Below are 20,304 nucleotides of genomic sequence, written 5' to 3' on the forward strand. Positions count from 1 at the left end.
AAAGAGATTTGCTGATGAATTTGCTAAGATAGCAGTAACAGCTGTTGATATTTGCAGATGCAAGTTTTGGAAGTGACACTACAGACAGGAAAAGCACGTCTGGAGTTTGCTATATGTACAATCAGGGTCTGTTTGATTGGTCATGCAAGAAGCAAACAACAGTTAGCTTAAGTACTTGTGAAGCTGAACTGAATGCACTGTCTTATTCACTCAAAGATTGTGAATGGTTGTTACAATTGTGCAAAGACATGAAAATTCCTGTCAAATGTCCAATCCAGGTTTACCAGGACAACAAAGCATGTTTGGCTTTGCTGAATTCTGAAGGTTGTAAGCAAAGCACGAAGCACTTGCAATTGAAGTTGCAACATGCTAGGGAACGTATTCAGAAGGGACTCGTAATGGTGTCCTATATGCCAGGTAATGAAATTCCTGCTGATGTATTGTCCAAGATTGTATCAAGGGATCAACACTGTACCTATGTGCAGAAGTTGGGTTTGTACTGATATTGTACGAACACGCTGCCCAGTGATGTTCACAGAAAGGGGGAGGATGTTGGTTTCTGCTCTCTTCACTGTGCAGCGAAATGCTTGTCACAAGACAATGTTTACATTCCACAGTCAATTGCTGTTGGAGTTTCTCACGGGAAAGGAGACTGGATGTGACGTACACTGGTTTCCTGTTTTTCACTGTTCTAGTTGTTGTTCTCTCCGTGCTTTAGAGGAGAGAGGATGCTTTCTCTGCTCCGGCAGAGGCAAGATGTTTTTCTGTAACCTACCAGCTTTAAAGTGTAAATAAAGTAATATAGACTATGTGGCACGTACTCCTCATCATTCTGCTGTGCACGGGACACTGCAAATTCAACAGTGCTTATCCAAGGAGGCGGTTATGATTTCAGGTCTGTTAGAACATCTATTCTTCAACACTTAGGACAGGTGTTTTATGTGCTGTTATTTCTGACTGGGCACAGAGTTGGTTTATACTGCTCCCTTTTTTATCCATCTTGTAGAAGATGAATGGAATGTAGCCCACTAGGGCTTGCTACTTCATTACTTGGAAATCTGTGTGATGTAAGAAGTTTGTGTCCTCTGTGCTAAAACGGCATGCAAAGTGACAGGTTACCCAGTGATGTTTCCAACTTAACATTTTCTTACACAATTTGATTAAAGTACATTTTCACAATTGTACAAAACTCTTGAATCAATTTTTTTTTGCCTATCCTAGATAGATTTTAAGTTTTCCTTAAGTTCATCCAATTTCAATTTTACCTAAAGAAAACATGGCTCATTATTCTTGAAGCCCTGCAGGATTTCTTAAACTTGGATCTCCAGCTATTATTAGACAACAACTATCATCCCTGACCATGGGTCCTGCTAGCTAGGGATGACAGCCCTAGAGTAGCTATGAAATTATTTCAGACTCACTTTGGTAGGTGAATAACTAGTACGACAAAGGCAAAGAGTTCATAACAAAGCAAACTTTAATGGATCCTGAGATCACTTGAGTATTCTCCTCCTATCTGACCATTTGAATCCATCTCTCAGTTCACATACAGTTTTGCACAGAACAGTCCATTCCAGTAGTCAAAGCACATGTTTTGTTTCCAAGGAGAAACATTGCAGTAACATTAAAGAAAAACAACACTTGACACATGGATAATGTCCATAAAATTCTGTAGTTCTGGGTTATATGTACATAGAATTTGAAGCATGGTACTCTAGTGTGTATAAATGTGCGAATGCTCAAGACTGTAAATTGAATGCCCCACTTATTTTCCAGAATTTACATATAACAGAAGAAAGGAGGAGTGGGGGATAGGTGGGGAGGGCAACAAAGCTCAACAGGTTTATTAGAAAAGTCTTCCTTCACAACATGTTCCTGAGTGTTTATCTGCCCACAAACTATTCCATGGGACTCCCCAAATAGTGCTTTTGAGAGCAACAACTGAAGGGAATATTTGAAGTGACTACATTTTGATCTTCGGTGTTAGAGGAATGACAGTGCATGTGGCATGTTCTGCAGTCTCTGAATTCTGACGTGCCCTTAAATGTGTGGGGTGAGGGGGGCAGTTTATGACTATTACCTTGCAAAAAGCAAAATGGTTACAGGAGACTTAGAAAGGTGATCCCTAAGGCACTGTTTGCAACACTTAAAAAGGAGATGAGTGTGAGAAAACGGCTCACATTAAATAAAGTTTAGAAGGATCTGTGGAGGGGAATTTACATGTGAAGTTAAAACTCCCCCCCCCCCATCTTCTGCACAGGGCTTTTGTTGTCAATCCATCTAGCCACCTGTCCCATTATGTTAAAACAGGATCCCCGATACCGTGGTCCGGATTGCAGGTGAAGGAAATGGTGATGGCGTAACGGGTGCCCCAGTGGACCTTTTCCACATGATGGAGGTTCTCGGAGCCAGAAGTGAAGAAGGAAACCCGGCCTGCAAAGAGAAGAACGTACAGTCAGGAGAGCGAAAGGATGCATGCTGTTTGCCCAGTGGCCAGTACTTAGGATACTGCTATCCCATGCCTACCCTGGGACATCTACAGATTCAAGATTTGAATGCTATCCGAAAGCATGGTACCTGGTCCCCAAAGAACAAGATCATGCTACTTAAGATGCACATAGACAGACTGCAATATGAAAGACTGCTTTATTTAATGGATTTATTTATTTCCATGTAACCATACTTTGTTCTGGAGGGCAGAGACATGCAGTAACACAGCTGCCATGGAGCACAAGGTCTAGTGAATGCTGCTGCTATGCAGATTACTAGTAACATTCAAACCCCGGCTGTCAGAAAATGAGATTTTTGGCTTGGCTATTTTCTACCATTCTTGAGTTCTACAGACCAAAGCTGTTTGACAGCCGTTTCGGTAAGGAATACCACCCCTCTCTACCAAATGAGTGACCAAGCTTGCAGTAAGAAAACCCAGAAGTGTGCACTATACGGTATGTCTAAAGAGCTTGTTTATTTGACCGAAGGGCCCAGTAAAATAAAGAATCTGCCTTAGCCTACTGCATAGCTCACAGTCATGGTGAGGCAGACAAAAGGCCCCATTGCTATGGGATGCACCCCTCCCCTCTCGTGTGTCATCTCATGAGAGCACGAACATCATCCTAAAAGGGAAGCACAGAAAGATAAAGGCTGCTGCCAGCACTGGTGCACCAGCCACAACTCAAGCCAGCTACTGAACTGACGACACATTGTGAGAAAACCCAGAGGAGCTTGCTCTGCACGAGTTCCCCCATTAGCTCCTCCGCTGAGCACACCAGCACTTTTAAAGACTGAAATATAAATAAACAGGAAAGCTGTCGTGAGTGCTGAGGCCATAATTAGGTTTATACACCAAATTCCCCCTGAGCTGAAAACATTTCTGCACGTAGGCAAGCGCGCACAGAGCACATGCACTTTCATAGCAGAACCTTCTCAGGTGCCCAATTTTGCCAATTAAAATGCACAGTGTTTGAGTTTCTTTTAAAAATTGCGGAAGTGCACAGCCAACATCTGAAAGTGGATTTCACACCTGGCTGTTTAAGCAAAGTTAACTGTTCAGAGTCAGTAGGGCCAAATCTTTCTGTACAACATGTTGTTGCTAATACAGTGAATTTTTGAATGCACATTCAAGGATTTTAGTTCCATCTACTATTTGGAAAAACCCAGCAACCACAAAAAATAAAGAGCTGGCATGTTTGAACTCAGGATGTTGTTGCCGTTTTTGGTTTCAGACAATCAACCCACAAGAAACAAATGCCTGAACGGTGACAGAATTTGTAATTTCAGAAGAATTGCAGGTTTCTAAATTATCTGTTAGTTTACTTTCTTCACCAACGGATACAAACATTGCCAACTGGGAAGGAGGACTATATGGGTGAGGTAGGTGGCACAAGGCATATTGGGCTTTCCGGGTACTTAAGAGTGGCATAAGCATTTGCCCAAATGAATGTTGTGCTGAATAGTGGCCAGCTTTTTACTGACTCTTAGAACAAGGGCAGATGTCTGGAGCTGCTTAAGCAAGAAAAATCTCTTTCCTAGGCAACAAAGGGCTGGGGGAACTCTCATATGGCTGAAGTTGCATGATTGCAGCACGGGTATCTGGTTTTAAGAAGTGCTCTCTGCCATGCTACTTGTAAAATGTCCAGCTATTCTTTCATTGTTAAAAATAGTTTATGCCAGGGCTTTATTAACTACACTCTTAAGGTCTTATTCACATTCCAAAATAACAATTCCCTAACTATAAAATGCTTACTAACACACAAAGTATAATGCCTATATTATACTAAACAAGATTTCAGTGCAATACTTCAATTTATTTATTTTTTTAAAATGTGTTTATGCAAGAACAGCAGCTTTTATATGGAACATGAGTTGTTATTATTATTATTATTATTATTATTATTATTATTATTATTACTATTATTACCCATAGGTCTCAGGGCGGTTCACATGATAAAATCAGAATATAAACCCACAAATGGTTTATGAATGTTCCTTGTCTTTGGGGAAGGTGCGACAAGCAAGCAGCTTTACTTTCTGCTAATTCATACTTTAAGATACATTAAAGTTTGGAAGATTTTCAGCATATGGCTCGGATCCCATTTTTGCAGGGTCAGAAACGAAAGGATCCCCCAACACCTCAAGCAGGCCAAAATGATTATTTACAACCACTACAGAAACTGAATGATTGCCTGAGGACAAAAGTGTGTTGCTAATGTGTAAGAAAAGGCAATTTGGCTTCAAACTTGGTAGCTGATACAGAAACCCCACAGGACTCCTGTAGCTCCTTAAAACATAATTGCAAACACAATTAGCAGTGAGGTGCCTTACCCCCTTTCTCTCTATCATGCCATTTATTATAGCAGAGGTCTCCAACCTTTTTTGGGCCTCGGGGCCACATCTGGAGAACTGCCATAGACAACACAAATAACCCATTTTAACAACAAAAAACGCTGGTGATGCTCAGAACCACTATCACCCTGCCTCTGGACAGGTAAGAATGCACATACACCAAAACAAATAAGAAGCAGGCAACCTCCAAAGAACCCCCCCCCAATGTCTTGCCTCTAGCCCAATAAAAGCCTCATTATTTTTTTAAAAAGTGTTTTAAATATTGGGAAAAGCAGGGGTCCCTGATGGGCACTATGGGTAGGCATCTGATGGCACACTGGGGACTCCAGATCTATACTCTCTAGATATTTTGAAATTACCAGGACAACACAAATGGGTGCAATTTGTTGTCGCAAATGGAATTAGTAAGCTCCCCACCCCACACACCACCTCTAAGCATGCAGCTTATTTTGAATCTTGGACATTGTGATGTTTCAGCTGGTAAGCCTTGGTTATTCTTTGAATAATGAGGCAGATAATCAAATTGTGCATTCCAATATTCAGATAACCCATGTTCTTGGGCTCCAGCTTCCATCAGCCCCAGTCAGCTGATGGGAGGGAAGATAAAGGCTCCCTACCCCAGACTTTCTCCTTAACCATTTTTCATTACAAAAGCAAGCTTTCCTATCACTCCACAGTAATGGCAGGAGGAAGCACACCCACTAACAGTGCCCCTGCTACATCCCTATTAAAAGGCCCAAGGGCCTCCCTTATACATGGAGTTGAATTGCAGATACTTTGATAGCAAGCCTGTGCAGCATACTTAAAAAAAGATCCTCCACAATGAAGCAATCAAATGTTTGTTTTTTAAGACCAAAATTTCAAAGCTAATCAAATTTAATAAAATATGCAATGAAATCATGCATCTGGTCATAATTGGGTGGTCACAAACAGAAATGACAGAGTGCAAAACTAGATTCTGCAGCCACCATTTTCATTTTTGCCTGTAGCTGTGAAGGATTATACAGGCAGTCCTAAAAAAATAATATCAAAACAAGCTGAAGGTCTTCTTGTCACTTCTGGCTGATAAATATTTACCAAGAAAGCTACTAGATCATTATCACTCTGGAGAATTCATCATAATATGTGGTTGCTTCAAAGCACAACAAAGCTACAAACTTGAAAAGGGTAAGATATACTGTTGTTTATTATTATGAGTTTACCTATAATATAACTTAATGGATTTTGCATGAAGCAGTGCTAAGATGTGGCTTTCCGAAGATGTGAGCTTGAAAGGCAAAAATGCTGCTTTATTATCAAACATCCTAAGGAGAATTATCAGTTGGTGCTTTGAAACCACAAGCATTAAAGAAGGGAAACTGAACAGCTGGAGGAAGGCCACTTTGTCAGATCTATACACAGTTCTTCCTCCCAGGATAACAACATCTAATTCAACTATAATGATAACTTTAGCACATACACACACACTGTAACAGCCATAGCTTCTCCATAACCATGGGAAATGTTTTATTTGATCAAGTGCTGATAATAAGTAATGTCTATCGTCTTACAAAACTACAATGCCCTGCTGAGAAGGATGACTGTAAAACTAGTTTAAGACTACAGTGTGTAGACACTTCACAGCATGCTACGGTATCTGTGGTAAAATACACATTGGGCTTCTCTAAACATGCTGGTATGGTTTGTAATCTTCTACTCCCTTCTAGTGACTAAAGTTTTGTAAAAGATGCTGGATTCAATAAGGCTGGCACTGTTATGGGGGAAAAACCGGTTTCCAACACACCGCAGCTGGTTAGTAAAACATGCAGCTACCTTTCTGGCAAACTGAATTTCAAAGTGGTAAAAGTGCTTCTTGTATTGGTATCAGCAACAGGCCAGTGTGAAGTATTGTACAAGTCCGGAATAGATTTTAGCAGATTGATACAAAAGGCTTCCGAGTTCCTCACTTGACTGCGTTTAAAAGCTGTAGGCTAACTGTCAATGGTGCCAAAGTACCGACAAAAAGCAACACTAATGCCTATCCATGGTAATTAACAAAAGTTAGTTGCACATAAATCCCACTGAAATCAATGGGTCAAATTAGTAGCAACAAACTTTAGTTCTATAAAGCATAACTACCTTAATCAGATTGAGTCCAGTGTCTGCTACAAAACCCTTCCAAACACCCTTCTGAGAGGCCATTATTGTGTTCTTTCCCATATTGCCAAATCTTTACAAATAATTCCTGGCCATTGCACTTTGACACAATAGTACCTGCTTTTTATTTTAGAAAGCGTATTTTTTGCTTTCGAGGAAGAGAATACAGGCAAATGTGTGTAACAAAATATAGACACATTCAGGGTTTATATTAGTTCACGTATATCCATTTCGGAGTATTCACCAGAAGCTTTTGAGCTAACAAACTCCAAACATCACATTCAGGTTAACACGCAGCCCCCAGTTCTTTCAATTTTAAATCCACAGGGTATTCCAGAGAACTTGAATACAAACCACTACTCAAAGATCTTACTTTTTTAAAAAATAACAGCAGAAACGTCTGCAGAAGAAAATGTTGCAACTGCATATTGCTTGAGAGAACAGTGAAGTAAGAATACATTGTGTATTATACACTTGTCTTTGTAACAAAATGTTCAAATCCTACACCCAAGGAAAGTATCAGAAATTAAGGATAAGTGAAAGCTTATGAAGCAATTCACAAACAAAAAACATACACACCGTTCTGTATACAATTGCTACAATATACAAATATCCAGGTTTTTGCAATACTCCTAATTGCCCACATCACATGCAAGTGGAATTGGTGCTGATGCCAGATATCTAAAATCACTGATTAATCCAAGTCTCTTCAATTCATCACTTCCCAAATTTTGCATGTGCTTGCTTACTCCTGCCCTTCACCAGTCAATTATGAAGTAGTTAAAAGTACAAATACTATAAAACCTATTAACACAAACCACAAAATAGCATAGTATAAGTACCGTATCTAATTAACTCACAGCAACTTAAAATAATTAAAAACAACAAAGTGGGTACCAGAAGAGCTTCCTTTAGTAGGAATATGTGAATATTCAATATGCGAAGTACATCTTCATTCCACCAGGTTCTCTTATAATATTCCTAGAGCTGGGCTTTTAAGTAACTATTACATTGTCCTAATTTCAATGTATTTTAATTAGAGATCTCTTAAAAGTTTAAGAAATGTGTCATCCACACGAATACTGCTAATGCCCATAAAAGAACTAAATCAGTTGTATTATTAAAAATAATTAGTTTTTAATTTGCATGGTTCTTTTATTGTCTATAATTATTCTAAAACATGTTTTTAACCTTCTAATGAATCAATCACAACTGAACTGAAAAAATTATCAAGACAATGAACCACAATTTCACAAATTTGCACCTAGCTCCAAGCCCTGTATATTAGGGTCAAGCGGGTTTCAAAAAAAATGTTACCAACTTCCCAAGAACTACATTCCACAATGGTTGGTTTGGTTTATTGAAAGCCACAAATACATATCATGGTAGTTATTTTGCAACCACTCAAATGTATCTACTAAGGAAATCCTTTGCCTTTTTGTTTGTAAAGTCATCCACCAAAGTAATTCCATCTGCACAAGGAATTCCATCTGTGCAAAAATTTTTCTTTCCCATCTCTCCCTGCATCCCACCCACCAGCTTTAGATGGTTGGGGGAACCCCAGAACTGTTTGGTGAGGCACAGGGAGAGGAAGTCTCATTGCACAGATGCAAGTTCTTCTGCTAACAGGATGGATTTATTGGATACAGCCTATTATTACAACAAGCAGGTAAAGTTCTATATTTGATAAAATGTCTATAGTTCACTCTCAAAAACATGTCAGTTAAAAGTAACACTGGTGTCTATCAGAAGGAAGCCTACTGATTTCATCAGCAGTAATACAGCAGATGTAAACAATGGATATGTACATATCCCTGAAATTCAAAGCCGATAAACATATGTAAGACATGTGTATTTACAGATACTTCTTCATAAGTCATAAGCTAACTCAAAACTATTATTCACACTACTGGGAGAAAGAGTATTGAAACATATCCAATATGTACTATGCAGGACGAGTTTAATTAATCCAATTATATTTCCATAAGTACTTTCTGTTCCTGAAAAAATAATTCAATAAATCTTGCACCCCATAAGACAATGAATCAAACTCTACTTCTGTGTTCTTAAACTAATTTTAAACTGTCTATAGAGAACCCAACAACAACAAGAGGTCACAGTCACTGAACTTTAGAATGTTGAAGCTGGATTCAGACCCAGAAATTAGCTCCATGGGTTCAGAAGTGCTCAGCTGAAAGGAGCACTGGAAGCTGCTGAAGTCTGCTCCAGCTTGGATTAAAATTCAAACCGGAGAAAATTTCTCAGTTTGTGCCCTAGTTTAAATGGCTGCACCTGACAAAACTGCTCCTGGGCAGCAAAAGCCCATTATTTCAGTAGACCACCTTGCCACAAGAATCTCTTTTGACTAACTGGCATTTCAGTAATCCTATTTTAGTATTCCTTCCGAAGAAATGGAACAAATCCTGAAGATCGTTAGGGAAGCACCATTGTGATTTTACTCAACTCCCACACTGGCATGTTATCCTGGTGGAAAAGCAGTGAAAGAACTATTTACATCGTTTAAAAAAACTGTTCTGAATCCAAAGACCTAATTACCGTATTTTTCACTCTATAAGATGCACCAGACCATAAGACGCACCTAGTTTTTGGAGGAGGGAAACAAGAAAAAAAATATTCTGAATCTCAGAAGCCAGAACAACAAGAGGGATCGCTGCGCAGTTAAAGCAGCAATCCCTCTTGCTGTTCTGGCTTCTGGAATAGCTGCGCAGCCTGCATTCGCTCCATAAGACGCACACACATTTCCCCTTACTTTTTAGGAGGGGAAAATAGAGCAAAAATTATAGAGCAAAAAATTTATAGAGCAAAAAATAGAGATAGAGCAAAAAATATAGAGCAAAAAATACGGTAATCAGAAACAAGTTTCTATTTCTATAGGAACCATAATCACTGACAGAAGTAGTTGTATCCAGCAAAGGTCAGGGTGTCAAAAGATCAGACTAATTACCCAAAGTCTCTTCACTCCCATGCTGCAGAAAAAAAATTAAGAGTCCTCCACCTTGTCTTCTTCCTTGCAGCCTCAGATAACAACCTCATCCTAGTTACAGGCTCATTCTACAGCCACCGATGGGCAGCCTCCTCAGTGCTGTTAACCTAAGTATGCATGGCTGAGCTCTTCGATACATTAAGGTATCTCTCCCTTGAAATGCCTTGCAGAAAATTAATTTGAGAGTACAGCCATCTGTAATGGTTTTGCAAGAATGCCCTTTTGCTGCATATCTCGGTGTGCAAGAACCAGCTGCAAGAAAAAGGCTTCAAATTTGCAGCCCATAAGGCCATTGCCCTACTTGGAACATCTTGGCCTGGCAAGACACAGAAGGTTTAGAAAATTCTGTGGTGTTTGGAAAAAGAAGCAGAGTTTCCTCTCATTTGTATAGCAGCTTGGAGAACCAAAGGGTAGGCTGCTGGACCCATCTAATTCAGCATTGTGCTCTCACAGTAGCCAACCATACGAATGAGGGAAACCCAGCAAGCAAAATATGAGCACAAGAGCATTATTCCCTCCTGTGGTTTCAAGCAACTGGTATTCAGAAGCATTGCTGCTTCCAATTGTGAAGGTAAAGCATAGCCATCATGGTTAGACTTCTCCTGTTTCTTGCCTTCTCCTTAAAGGTAAAGGTAAAGGACCCCTGACAGTTAAGTCCAGTCATGAACGACTCTGGGGTTGCGGCACTCATCTCGCTTTACTGGCCAAGGAAGCTGGTGTTTGTCCGCAGACAGTTTTTCTGGGTCATGTGGCCAGCATGACTAAGCTACTTCTGGTGAAACCATAGCAGCACACGGAAACGCCATTTACCTTCCCACCGGAGCGGCACCTATTTATCTACTTGCATTTGATGTGCTTTCAGACAGCTAGGTTGGCAGGAGCAGGGACCGAGCAACAGGACCTCACCCCGTCGTGGGGATTCAAACTGCCGACCTTCTGATCGGCAAGCCCTAGGCTCAGTGGTTTAGACCACAGTGCCGCCTTCTCCTTAAAGGTAAAGGTAAAGGTACCCCTGCCCGTACGGGCCAGTCTTGACAGACTCTGGGGTTGTGCGCCCATCTCACTTAAGAGGCCAGGGGCCAGCGCTGTCCGGAGACACTTCCGGGTCACGTGGCCAGCGTGACATCGCTGCTCTGGCGAGCCAGAGCCGCACACGGAAACGCCGTTTACCTTCCCGCTGGTAAGCGGTCCCTATTTATCTACTTGCACCCGGAGGTGCTTTCGAACTGCTAGGTTGGCAGGCGCTGGGACCGAGCAGCGGGAGCGCACCCCGCCGCAGGGATTCGAACCGCCGACCTTTCGATCGGCAAGTCCTAGGCGCTGAGGCTTTAACCCACAGCGCCACCTGCGTCCCACCTTCTCCTTAACAGAGTGCAAATAAAGAAAAATCTCTGCCCTGGTGCTCCCTCAAGCCCTCCACACAAGCCAGGGGACTTAGAAAAGCCCAGTGGTTGGCAGTGAGGACAAAAAGGCTTAGCTAGTAAGCTAGGTTGAGATTTGGGGACCTCTGTTAAAGCCCACTGACTTCAGCGTTAAATATTCCCTGTAGATCATGAGGAACAGCACTACAGGATCCAGTTTACTTTGAACAAGTGAGCACTAGAGACTTATGGGGCTGGTTCAGATGTATTGTTAAACCATAAAAAAGAATTTGCTTTAAAATGATAGAAAGTGCTTTAGAAACAATAGGAATAGGCAGCTGTCCCATACGGGGATCAAACCTGCAACCTTAGCAGTATCGGCACCAAGCTTTAACCAACAGTCAATGCACCAGTTTTTGCATGTTGACATAGCCTTTTCCAGTTTTCCTTCCAACAGCAGAGAAGAACTTGTTATTACTGTAAGTTTAAATAACTATTTAAACATGTAGACTAAAAGGACAAAATGAAGTGAATGAGCAGAAGCATTCAGCTTGCAAAAGCGATTAAACTCACCAAGGACAGAAGCTTTGCTGTTGGAATGAATAGAGAAATGTGCAGATAAAAGATTAGTGTTAATGTCTGTCTATACAAGAACACTTACAGATAACCTCTGAAACAGAAAAATGTGCTATATAAACATGAGTCATCAATGGGATGAACAGGACACAAAAGCTGGTGCTCTTGAAGGCTGTGAGTATTGTTTCCAGGGGACTAGAAGGAACAGCAGTATTCTTTGGAAAGACCTTGTGTGTACTTAGGCAACAGCTTTCACAAAATAGTTTGGCCAGCTCATGCGATCGCCAACACAACCCTGGAAGCAGGCATGTGCCTGCAGAGTTCCATCCATTCCCACCTCACCCCCCCACACACACACCCTGCCTGTACACAACACCCTTCACTGGCATTAGACAAAGCTTTTTGAGGGGTTTAACAGCTGGGAAGGAGTCAACATTCTCCTCCACAGCTGCACATTCAGCAATCACACTTGATGTACAATATTTCTTGGAATACCACCTTCATAAATTTTCTGTAGCATCTTAGACTGCTTCTCTTCCACTACCACTCTCAATGGGATTTTACAAAAAGTAGCAATTGATGAGATAACCGCCCCACATTTACCCTTGCAAAGGCAAAAAATAAGGACTTGAGCCTCCTATCACCAAATTAGCACCATATTTCTAAAGAGTGAACCATAATCAAAGGCACCAAAACAGATGCTCAGCAGATATTGCTGGTGAAATCCTTGGATAATCAGCTCAGAGCGGAAACAACCAGATACATAGGTTATGTGAGTGTAACATATGTAAGATTCAAGTATGAACTGCTGGTAGTTATACAGTGAAGATAACTCTAACCTGCTCGGGGTTCTACAGTCCTGTTTGCCCCTTCATCCATAAAGACAAACCGTCCTCCTCCAAAGTCTTCTGTGTAGTCTGAGAGGTAAAGCAACGACGTGTAGTCAAAAGAGCCGTAGGTCACCTAGGAAATAAAACCATCAAATAAAAATATCCAGTCCCATAGGGGTTTCTCTGTGCAAGTTTGAGGATCTTGGGAGTTATCATCATCACCACTGATTTATTAACTGCCTTTTAACAAGCAGGCAATTTACTCTTATTAAAAAGTGTTTGAATTGGGGGGGGGGGGAACCACACAAATAAATTTAAAACAAGACTAAAACACTTGCAAAACAGACAAAAGTTCTTCTAGGGATATTATACTTAAACAACAACTTAAGGCGAAGAACATCTCAAACTGTTTTGTAATTGTATTTGTAAATAAATAAAGATTTGTAGATATCTATTTCTTGAGAACCAATCTTGTCCAACTCTGTTGGATTGCATCTCTCAGAAGAAATGGATACGACTTTGAGCTCTCACACCCCTGTGAACTGTGCAGCTATATAGCAGGGTCTCAGACTGTTATCTAGCTGGCCCCATGTCAATACCTCAGCCAAACAGAACTAAAATAAACGCAACTAGGAAATGTACCTTCGTATAGCAGATATAGATCCAAAAGGTACCTAATTTTCACTTCCTTTTTCCAATATTTAAAATCAGAAAGTTTCATTTTGTGACATTTCTTTTACAAGTATTGGGATATCAGCAACACTCAATTCCCCTGGTCCCCACAAAGAATTTGTGCATTCCTGTCCTTTTACTACTTCATCTTTGCAACACTGCTTATTATTCTTTTGATCTGATAAACACTTTCCCCATTTGACAAACATTTACTAACTGCAACAGAGTGGGCGAACTGTATTTACAATTACTGTTAAAGCAAGCTTGAAATCGTCCTAAGGAAGAAAATCCATTCATTGTGCCATCTGAAATGACGCCTTTCAAATCCCCTGCAACATTTTCCCTATAGGTCATGGTTGGCAACCTCTTATAAAATGCTGTATTATTCAATGTTATTGGAGCACTTTAAATGGATTTCTGAGCAAACAACAGAATGTTTCCCTTAGAAATTGATTTTTACTTCAGCATAGGTCACAGTTTCATATTTCAGATATGAGAGGACCGTTTGAACGTGGCTGATGCAATGTAAAATAATGTTTTGTTAATTTGCTAGAGCAGGCATAGGCAAACTCGGCCCTCCAGATGTTTTAGGACTACAACTCCCATCATCCCTAGCTAACAGGACCAGTGGTCAGGGATGATGGGAATTGTAGTCTCAAAACATCTGGAGGGCTGAGTTTGCCTATGCCTGTGCTAGAGCCTCGCCCACGAAATAAACAAGAACTTTCATTCATGTCAGGATTTAGAATTCTATACCAAAACCCCCAATTCCCCGAGTCCTAACCCTAACCTTTAAAAACAAATACCAGGAAATATATTTAGCATTGCCAAGATACCACCACACAATTCTGGGAGGGAAACACAGAAGAAAAAAGTTCCTCAGGTGAAAATCAAGGGAGATTTGAAAGGCTAACTTGAAAATTCATGGGGGGGATTCCATAAACCAGCATATGCTTTTTGGGATTACTCTGCTATGTTATTTATTTGGTGAAGCAAAGGGACAGACAGCGTGGGGAGGAAAAACAGGAAAAGTGGAGATACATTTTCTATCTGTCTAGGGCTCCAACAGATGGAAAAGTGACTCAACAAAATATTTTGAAGGAAAAGGACATTCTGGAAACGTGGAACGAAGCCTTTATTACATTTATTCCCAAGCACACTAGTTAAGAATTACAGGCCGATTTCATTGTTGAATACTGATTATAAAATCTTTACGGGAATATTAGCAAAAAGACTGAAAAAGGTATTGCAAGAATTTATTCATGAAGATCAAGCAGGTTTTCTTCCTGGCAGAGAGATGAAAGATAATGTGAGAAATATAATTAATACTTTGGAATATCTGACTGCTAGGAATGAGAAGCAAGCTATATTGATGTTTGTAGATACGGAAAAGGCCTTTGATAACATATCTTGGGAATTTATGTTAAAGAATTTAGAATATATGGAGGTAGGAAAAGATTTTTATAATGGAATAAGAGCGATTTATACAGAACAGAGAGCAAAACTGATAGTGAACAATGTAATTACGGAAGAAGTGAAGATATTGAAAGGTACAAGACAGGGATGTCCTCTTTCTCCACTACTATTTATAATGGTCCTGGAAGTCCTTCTGAGTTCAATTAGACAAAATGAATTAATAAAAGGGGTGACAGTAGGTCAGAATGAATATAAAGTTAAAGCCTTTGCTGATGATCTGGTAATAACGATAGAAGATCCATTAAAAAGTTTAAATGAAGTGCTGGAGGAGATTGATCAATTTGGTAAGGTGGCTGGGTTTATATTAAATAAGAAAAAAACTAAAGCAATTGTAAAAAATGTAATAGAAATAATGCAACAAGAAACAGGAATTGAAGTGGCAAAGAAGGTAAAATACTTGGGAATATGGTTGACTTAAAAAAATATTGATTTATTCCAAAATAATTATATACTGGTGTGGAATGGAATTAAAAAAGATCTGGAGGTATGGGGAAGGATGAAACTCTCTTTTTGGGGTAGAATCTCAACGATCAAGATGAGTGTACTTCCAAAGATGTTATTCTTATTTCAAATGATTCCTATAATCAAAGGGACTATGATTTTTAAAGAGTGGCAGAAAGTAATTTCAAGATATATCTGGCAGGGTAAAAAGCCAAGAATACAATTTAAGTTATTAACAGATGCGAAGGAAAGAGGAGGCTTTGCCCTGCCAGACTTGAAATTATATTATGAAGCATCTTGTCTCTGTTGGTTGAAGGCATGGATAAAATTAAAAAATAACAAATTGTTAGATCTAGAAGGATTTGATAACAGATTTGGATGGCACTCGTATTTATGGCTGGAGAAGAAGAAAAATCATAACGGTTTTGAGAATCATATCTTCCGGAGATCTTTAATTGAAATATGGGATAGGTATAAAAATGTATTAGAACCTAAAGTCCCACACTGGTTGTCTCCATTAGAGGTTATGAGTGTAAAGAAAATTAATATGAGAGAGAATTGGATCACATAATTAATAATAATTAATTAATTATTATGTAAAGAAAAAGAAGGATCATTTTATCATATGTGGTGGGAGTGTAAGAAAGTGAAGGGTTTCTGGGAAATGATATATAATGAGTTGAAGAAGATGTTGAAATATACATTTGTAAAGAAACCAGAAGCCTTTCTGTTAGGAATAACAGGAAGAGGGATAAATAGAAGTGATTATAAACTTTTCCAATACGCAGTAACAGCAGCAAGAATCTTAATGGCCCAAAAATGGAAACAGGAGGAACTACCGACTCTTGAAGAATGGAGGATGAAACTCATAGACTATGCAGAACTGGATAAACTAACCGGGAAGATAAGATATCAAGTTCATCGAGGACTGGGGGAAATTTGCAGAATATCTGAAAAGTATATGTGATGAACAAATAACGCTAGTGGGATTTAAAGAGGCTTTGTGAAAGTGAGAGGAGTATTGTCAAACAGAAAAAGGACAGTAAGGGTAATTTAAAAATGCAATATTAAATTTAGAAAATGTGTAAAAATGGGAAAATATGGATGATTGGCAGAGAAGCTGATGGAAGTCCCAAAAGTCGAAATTTGTGAAAATTATTTGATAAGGCAAATTTGTATAATGGAAAATTTAATAAAAACTATTTTTTAAAAAAAGGAAAAGTGACTCAACAACACGCAGTGACTACATCATTCAAAAGAAAAACAGAGATACGCCAGTCACTAAATTTCTGCTGCTAGACTGTCTAACACAACTATTGTGCTAAAAAAAGCAGGAATGGGGAACTCTTGGCTCCTCAAAGGTTGTTTGGCTCCAACACACATCAGTCCCAGCTAATGTGGCCAACCGTCAAGGATTATGGAAGTCATTGTCCAAAAAGCATCTGGAAAGCCAAAGGTTCACCATCACTGTGTTAAAGTGATGCACCCTGATTAATTTTTCACAACATGAAAAAAAAAATTCGGGAGAGAAAATCCAGTACCTGTAGAAACAGTTAACTTTTCTAAGGATTTAACACTGCTTAGAAAGATACTTTCACACAGTTGTAAAATATAAACCCAATAAAACCACTTTAAAGACAAGGAAGTTTATAAACACTGGTGTTATTCAAAGGAGGAGCGACATTTTGCAAATACTAAATCGGGGTGCATGTTCTGTACACAAACATACATGCCTAAGTTTCAAGATTTCTTGTAGCTGTAATTTATTTTCCTGGAAGTTCTTACATAAGTACAAAACAGTTCGACTGTTGGCCTGTTATCTTTCAGTTTCTGTTTTGGCCCTTTTGCTTGCTTGTTTTTACAGCTACAGCCACAGACGGCCAAGCATGGTAAGCCTTAACTGCTCGTGTATTACACAAATTTACAGTCCCCACTATACAGAAACGTAAAAAGCTAAAAAGTGGGGTTTTCCCCAATCTTACTGCTAATGGAGGACAAAGAGTTACAAATGTTGAAATCCATGTGATACAGCAATCTGAGTTTATCTAGTATATTCTCATCTGGAAGGATTATGTAAATCTGGCAGAATGTATGAAACAAACCAGACAAGCAAGACCAATGTGGGCAGGAAGAATATATGATTTGGACAAGGAACACTTGGGTTCAAATCTCTGCTAAAGAATTAATTTGCTAAGTTTATCAACTGGAAAATGGAATTAACAATTTAGCAATTTAGATCCTATACACATTTACTCAGGAGTTAAACTCAGTAAGAGTTATTTCTATGTAAACATACTTGGAACTGAAGTATTAATCACAATAACTTGCTGTAGTAATGCAGTAATTACTGTTCTAGTGTCTACATTTACTAAGACAATAGCACACTATAATTAAAGAACAGATATGAAGGGTTATTGGAGTAGAAGGGGAAAAACCCACTTACCTTATCAATATGTGGGTGCCAGTATTCATCATGAGCTGTCTTGGCTTCTGAGTTGTTTATTCTAGAGAAGAAGGTTGGCTTCGTCAAATACATGGAAGAGGAGCTGATACCAAAAGTGAGAGCTATTTTTTGTTGGATTCTCTGCCTCACATCACTGCAAAGGAGAAAACAGCATCTTAAGTGACTGGGACGCTGTACAATGGCATAGGACTCAACAGTATTTTCTTTCTATAATAATGCTTAAGCATTTATACAGCGTTTTCAAAATGCTTCACGTAAATATTTTCAGGAATCCTTTAAAAAAAACAACTCTGTGTGATGCAGTCCACTAATATTATGTATTGCAAATGGTGAGCTGAGAGTGTGTGGCCTGCACAAAATCACCTAGTGAGTCCTCAGCAGAGGCAAGATCAGAATCGGACTTTCTGATTAGTACTCAGCCATCAAACAACATTATTGTCTTTACTGACATGAGGACTCCTGAGAAAAGTGAAGCTGGGTCCTGCAACAAGACATTGCCGTGTATCCCCACTACTATCTGACTAGGTTGCCCCAGCCACTCTGGGCAGCTTCCAGCGCATACAAAAACATAATAAAACATTAAACATTAAAAACCTCCCTATACACGGCTGCCTTCAGATGTCTTCTAAAGGTTGTATATTTACTGATCTCCCTGACTTCTGATGGGAGGGTGCTTCACAGGGATTGCTGACCTGCTCTCAGCTATGCTACAGAACCACCACTCTATGACCAAACACTGATACTACAAATTCCAGCCCACCCAGCATCAGGTGACGCAAGGAACCAAGAGGCTCCCATCTGGCCCTAACAAAGCAGCAGACTCTGGCTGAGATCCTCTGACTGAGCAACTCATCACTCAGAAATAGACTAAACTGCTTTTCTAGCTGCACTGTCACTTGTGGCTGAGCAAGTGGCTCAGCCACCTTTGGAAATATTCTCTGGCCTTCCTGACCTGATTGCACGTGTGTCAGTTCATCTGCATGCCTACATTAAATCACTCTGCACTGGATAAGCTAGTAGAAGAGTTTCATTCAAAATAGGTAGAGAAGTTGCTCTACATTAAAGAGCTCAGGATGCAGAAAGGATATCTCTTCCTAATGCCTATTACTGGGATAACATTAGATTCAGCAGATCAAAGGAAAGAAGAATATACTGCCTTTTAATAGACTTAAGCCCAGCAAGGCTCTGTACCTGGTTATCTGGCAAGCTGTCTCTTTACTGGAAAAAAGATAAGCAAAAATGCTGCTTCTGACTGTCCTAAATTTCCATCAGTGAGAAATTTAGAAGCAAATAGACCCACATATTTGCACATGCGCAGCTTGCTAAACATGCTGTACAGGTACCCTGACGTGATGACCTTCAGAAAGGTGCAAGGCTCATCTTATTGAGCTGGTTTATGCTGGTACTACTTGGCTTGCATATTTTTTCGGAGCAAGACAGAAAGACTTCCTGAAGATATTTTCGGCCAGCATACCTGGTGGGAATAACAGGACCTAGCAGGAAATATGGCCAGCTTCCAAGCTGCACATGAATTATTATAGTAATACGGTTTCCATCTGTCACCAAAATGCCACTTTCCTATTTCTTAGGTCTACCAGCCAAGGAAAATGGAAGTTCATTCAGAAGGAAAGCTACCCAAGCAAATCAGTTTTTTAAAGTCTCAGGCATTTTATTTCAATAAGTGTTGCAGCTCATTTTGAAAACTTGCTCGGTGACGACAGCTTCTGTGTGCACTGTCTATCTCTGAAAAATCAATCCAGCCATTCAGGTAGACAATAAGCCTCTTTTACTGCTGTTCCCTTGAGCTATCATTCTGCAGACCAATCCACCGGCTGTATTGTATTGAGAACTCCTTTTTAGAATTTATCCTGCGCTCTATGCAATACTTCTCATTATATCTATAATGAAATGGCACTCCTTAATGCAAACCATTTTCATTTGATATGATGAAAATGTGTGTATTTTAATATCAACCCATGATTCTGATGTTATGATTTTTCCAGCTATTCAAAGTATAAACCTTTTATTGCATCAGATATACTAAAATGTAGCTTCTGATAATGTAAAAAACAAACAAACCATGCACTGCAAGCAAAGGGTGGTATTCAAGAACATTTCGAGTAGTCTCATTGAAATTAAGATATCTAATAGCATTGTGTTCATTTATTTCAATGGATCTACTCTGAATAAAACTTAGCTGAGTAACGCCCTAAATAATTACACTGAATTCATTAAAGTGGTTGGTTTTAAACCAAAAGCATCCCTCCTCCTTACTACGTGAAACAGCACAATACTATAACCAGTCCAAGCATTACCCACCTTGAGCATAACACAAGAGAGAAGTCAAACTATATTTCATCACCACAAGCAGCTGCTGTTTTAACAGAGTTTAAAATACACATTCACTAGTTCAGAATGTCAGCACTACTTTGCTGCCAGAAAATGCCTGGAATGCTCAGCAGTGCTGCTTCTTAATGAGCCCTCAACAAGGTGTTATTTTTG

At 39.6% G+C, this 20,304-nt stretch overlaps 1 protein-coding gene across 2 annotated transcripts in view; it reads right to left on the reverse strand.

Annotated features, from left to right (window-relative positions):
• Positions 1–1,459: 1,459 nt before the first annotated feature.
• OGFOD3 (2-oxoglutarate and iron dependent oxygenase domain containing 3) overlaps positions 1,460–20,304 on the reverse strand; it is a 57,508-nt gene continuing 38,663 nt past the window's right edge. For both annotated transcript variants that reach the window (XM_079966227.1, XM_079966226.1), the window contains exons 7-9: positions 17,782–17,935; positions 12,759–12,882; positions 1,460–2,433 (exon numbers count right to left, since the gene is read on the reverse strand). In XM_079966227.1, the coding sequence (XP_079822353.1) occupies positions 2,297–2,433; positions 12,759–12,882; positions 17,782–17,935 (415 nt within the window). In that variant the 3' untranslated portion in view covers positions 1,460–2,296. The remainder of the gene's footprint in view (positions 2,434–12,758; positions 12,883–17,781; positions 17,936–20,304) is intronic.

This window comes from Podarcis cretensis (assembly GCF_951804945.1).
Source record: "Podarcis cretensis genome assembly, chromosome: 2".
NCBI lineage: Eukaryota > Metazoa > Chordata > Lepidosauria > Squamata > Lacertidae > Podarcis > Podarcis cretensis.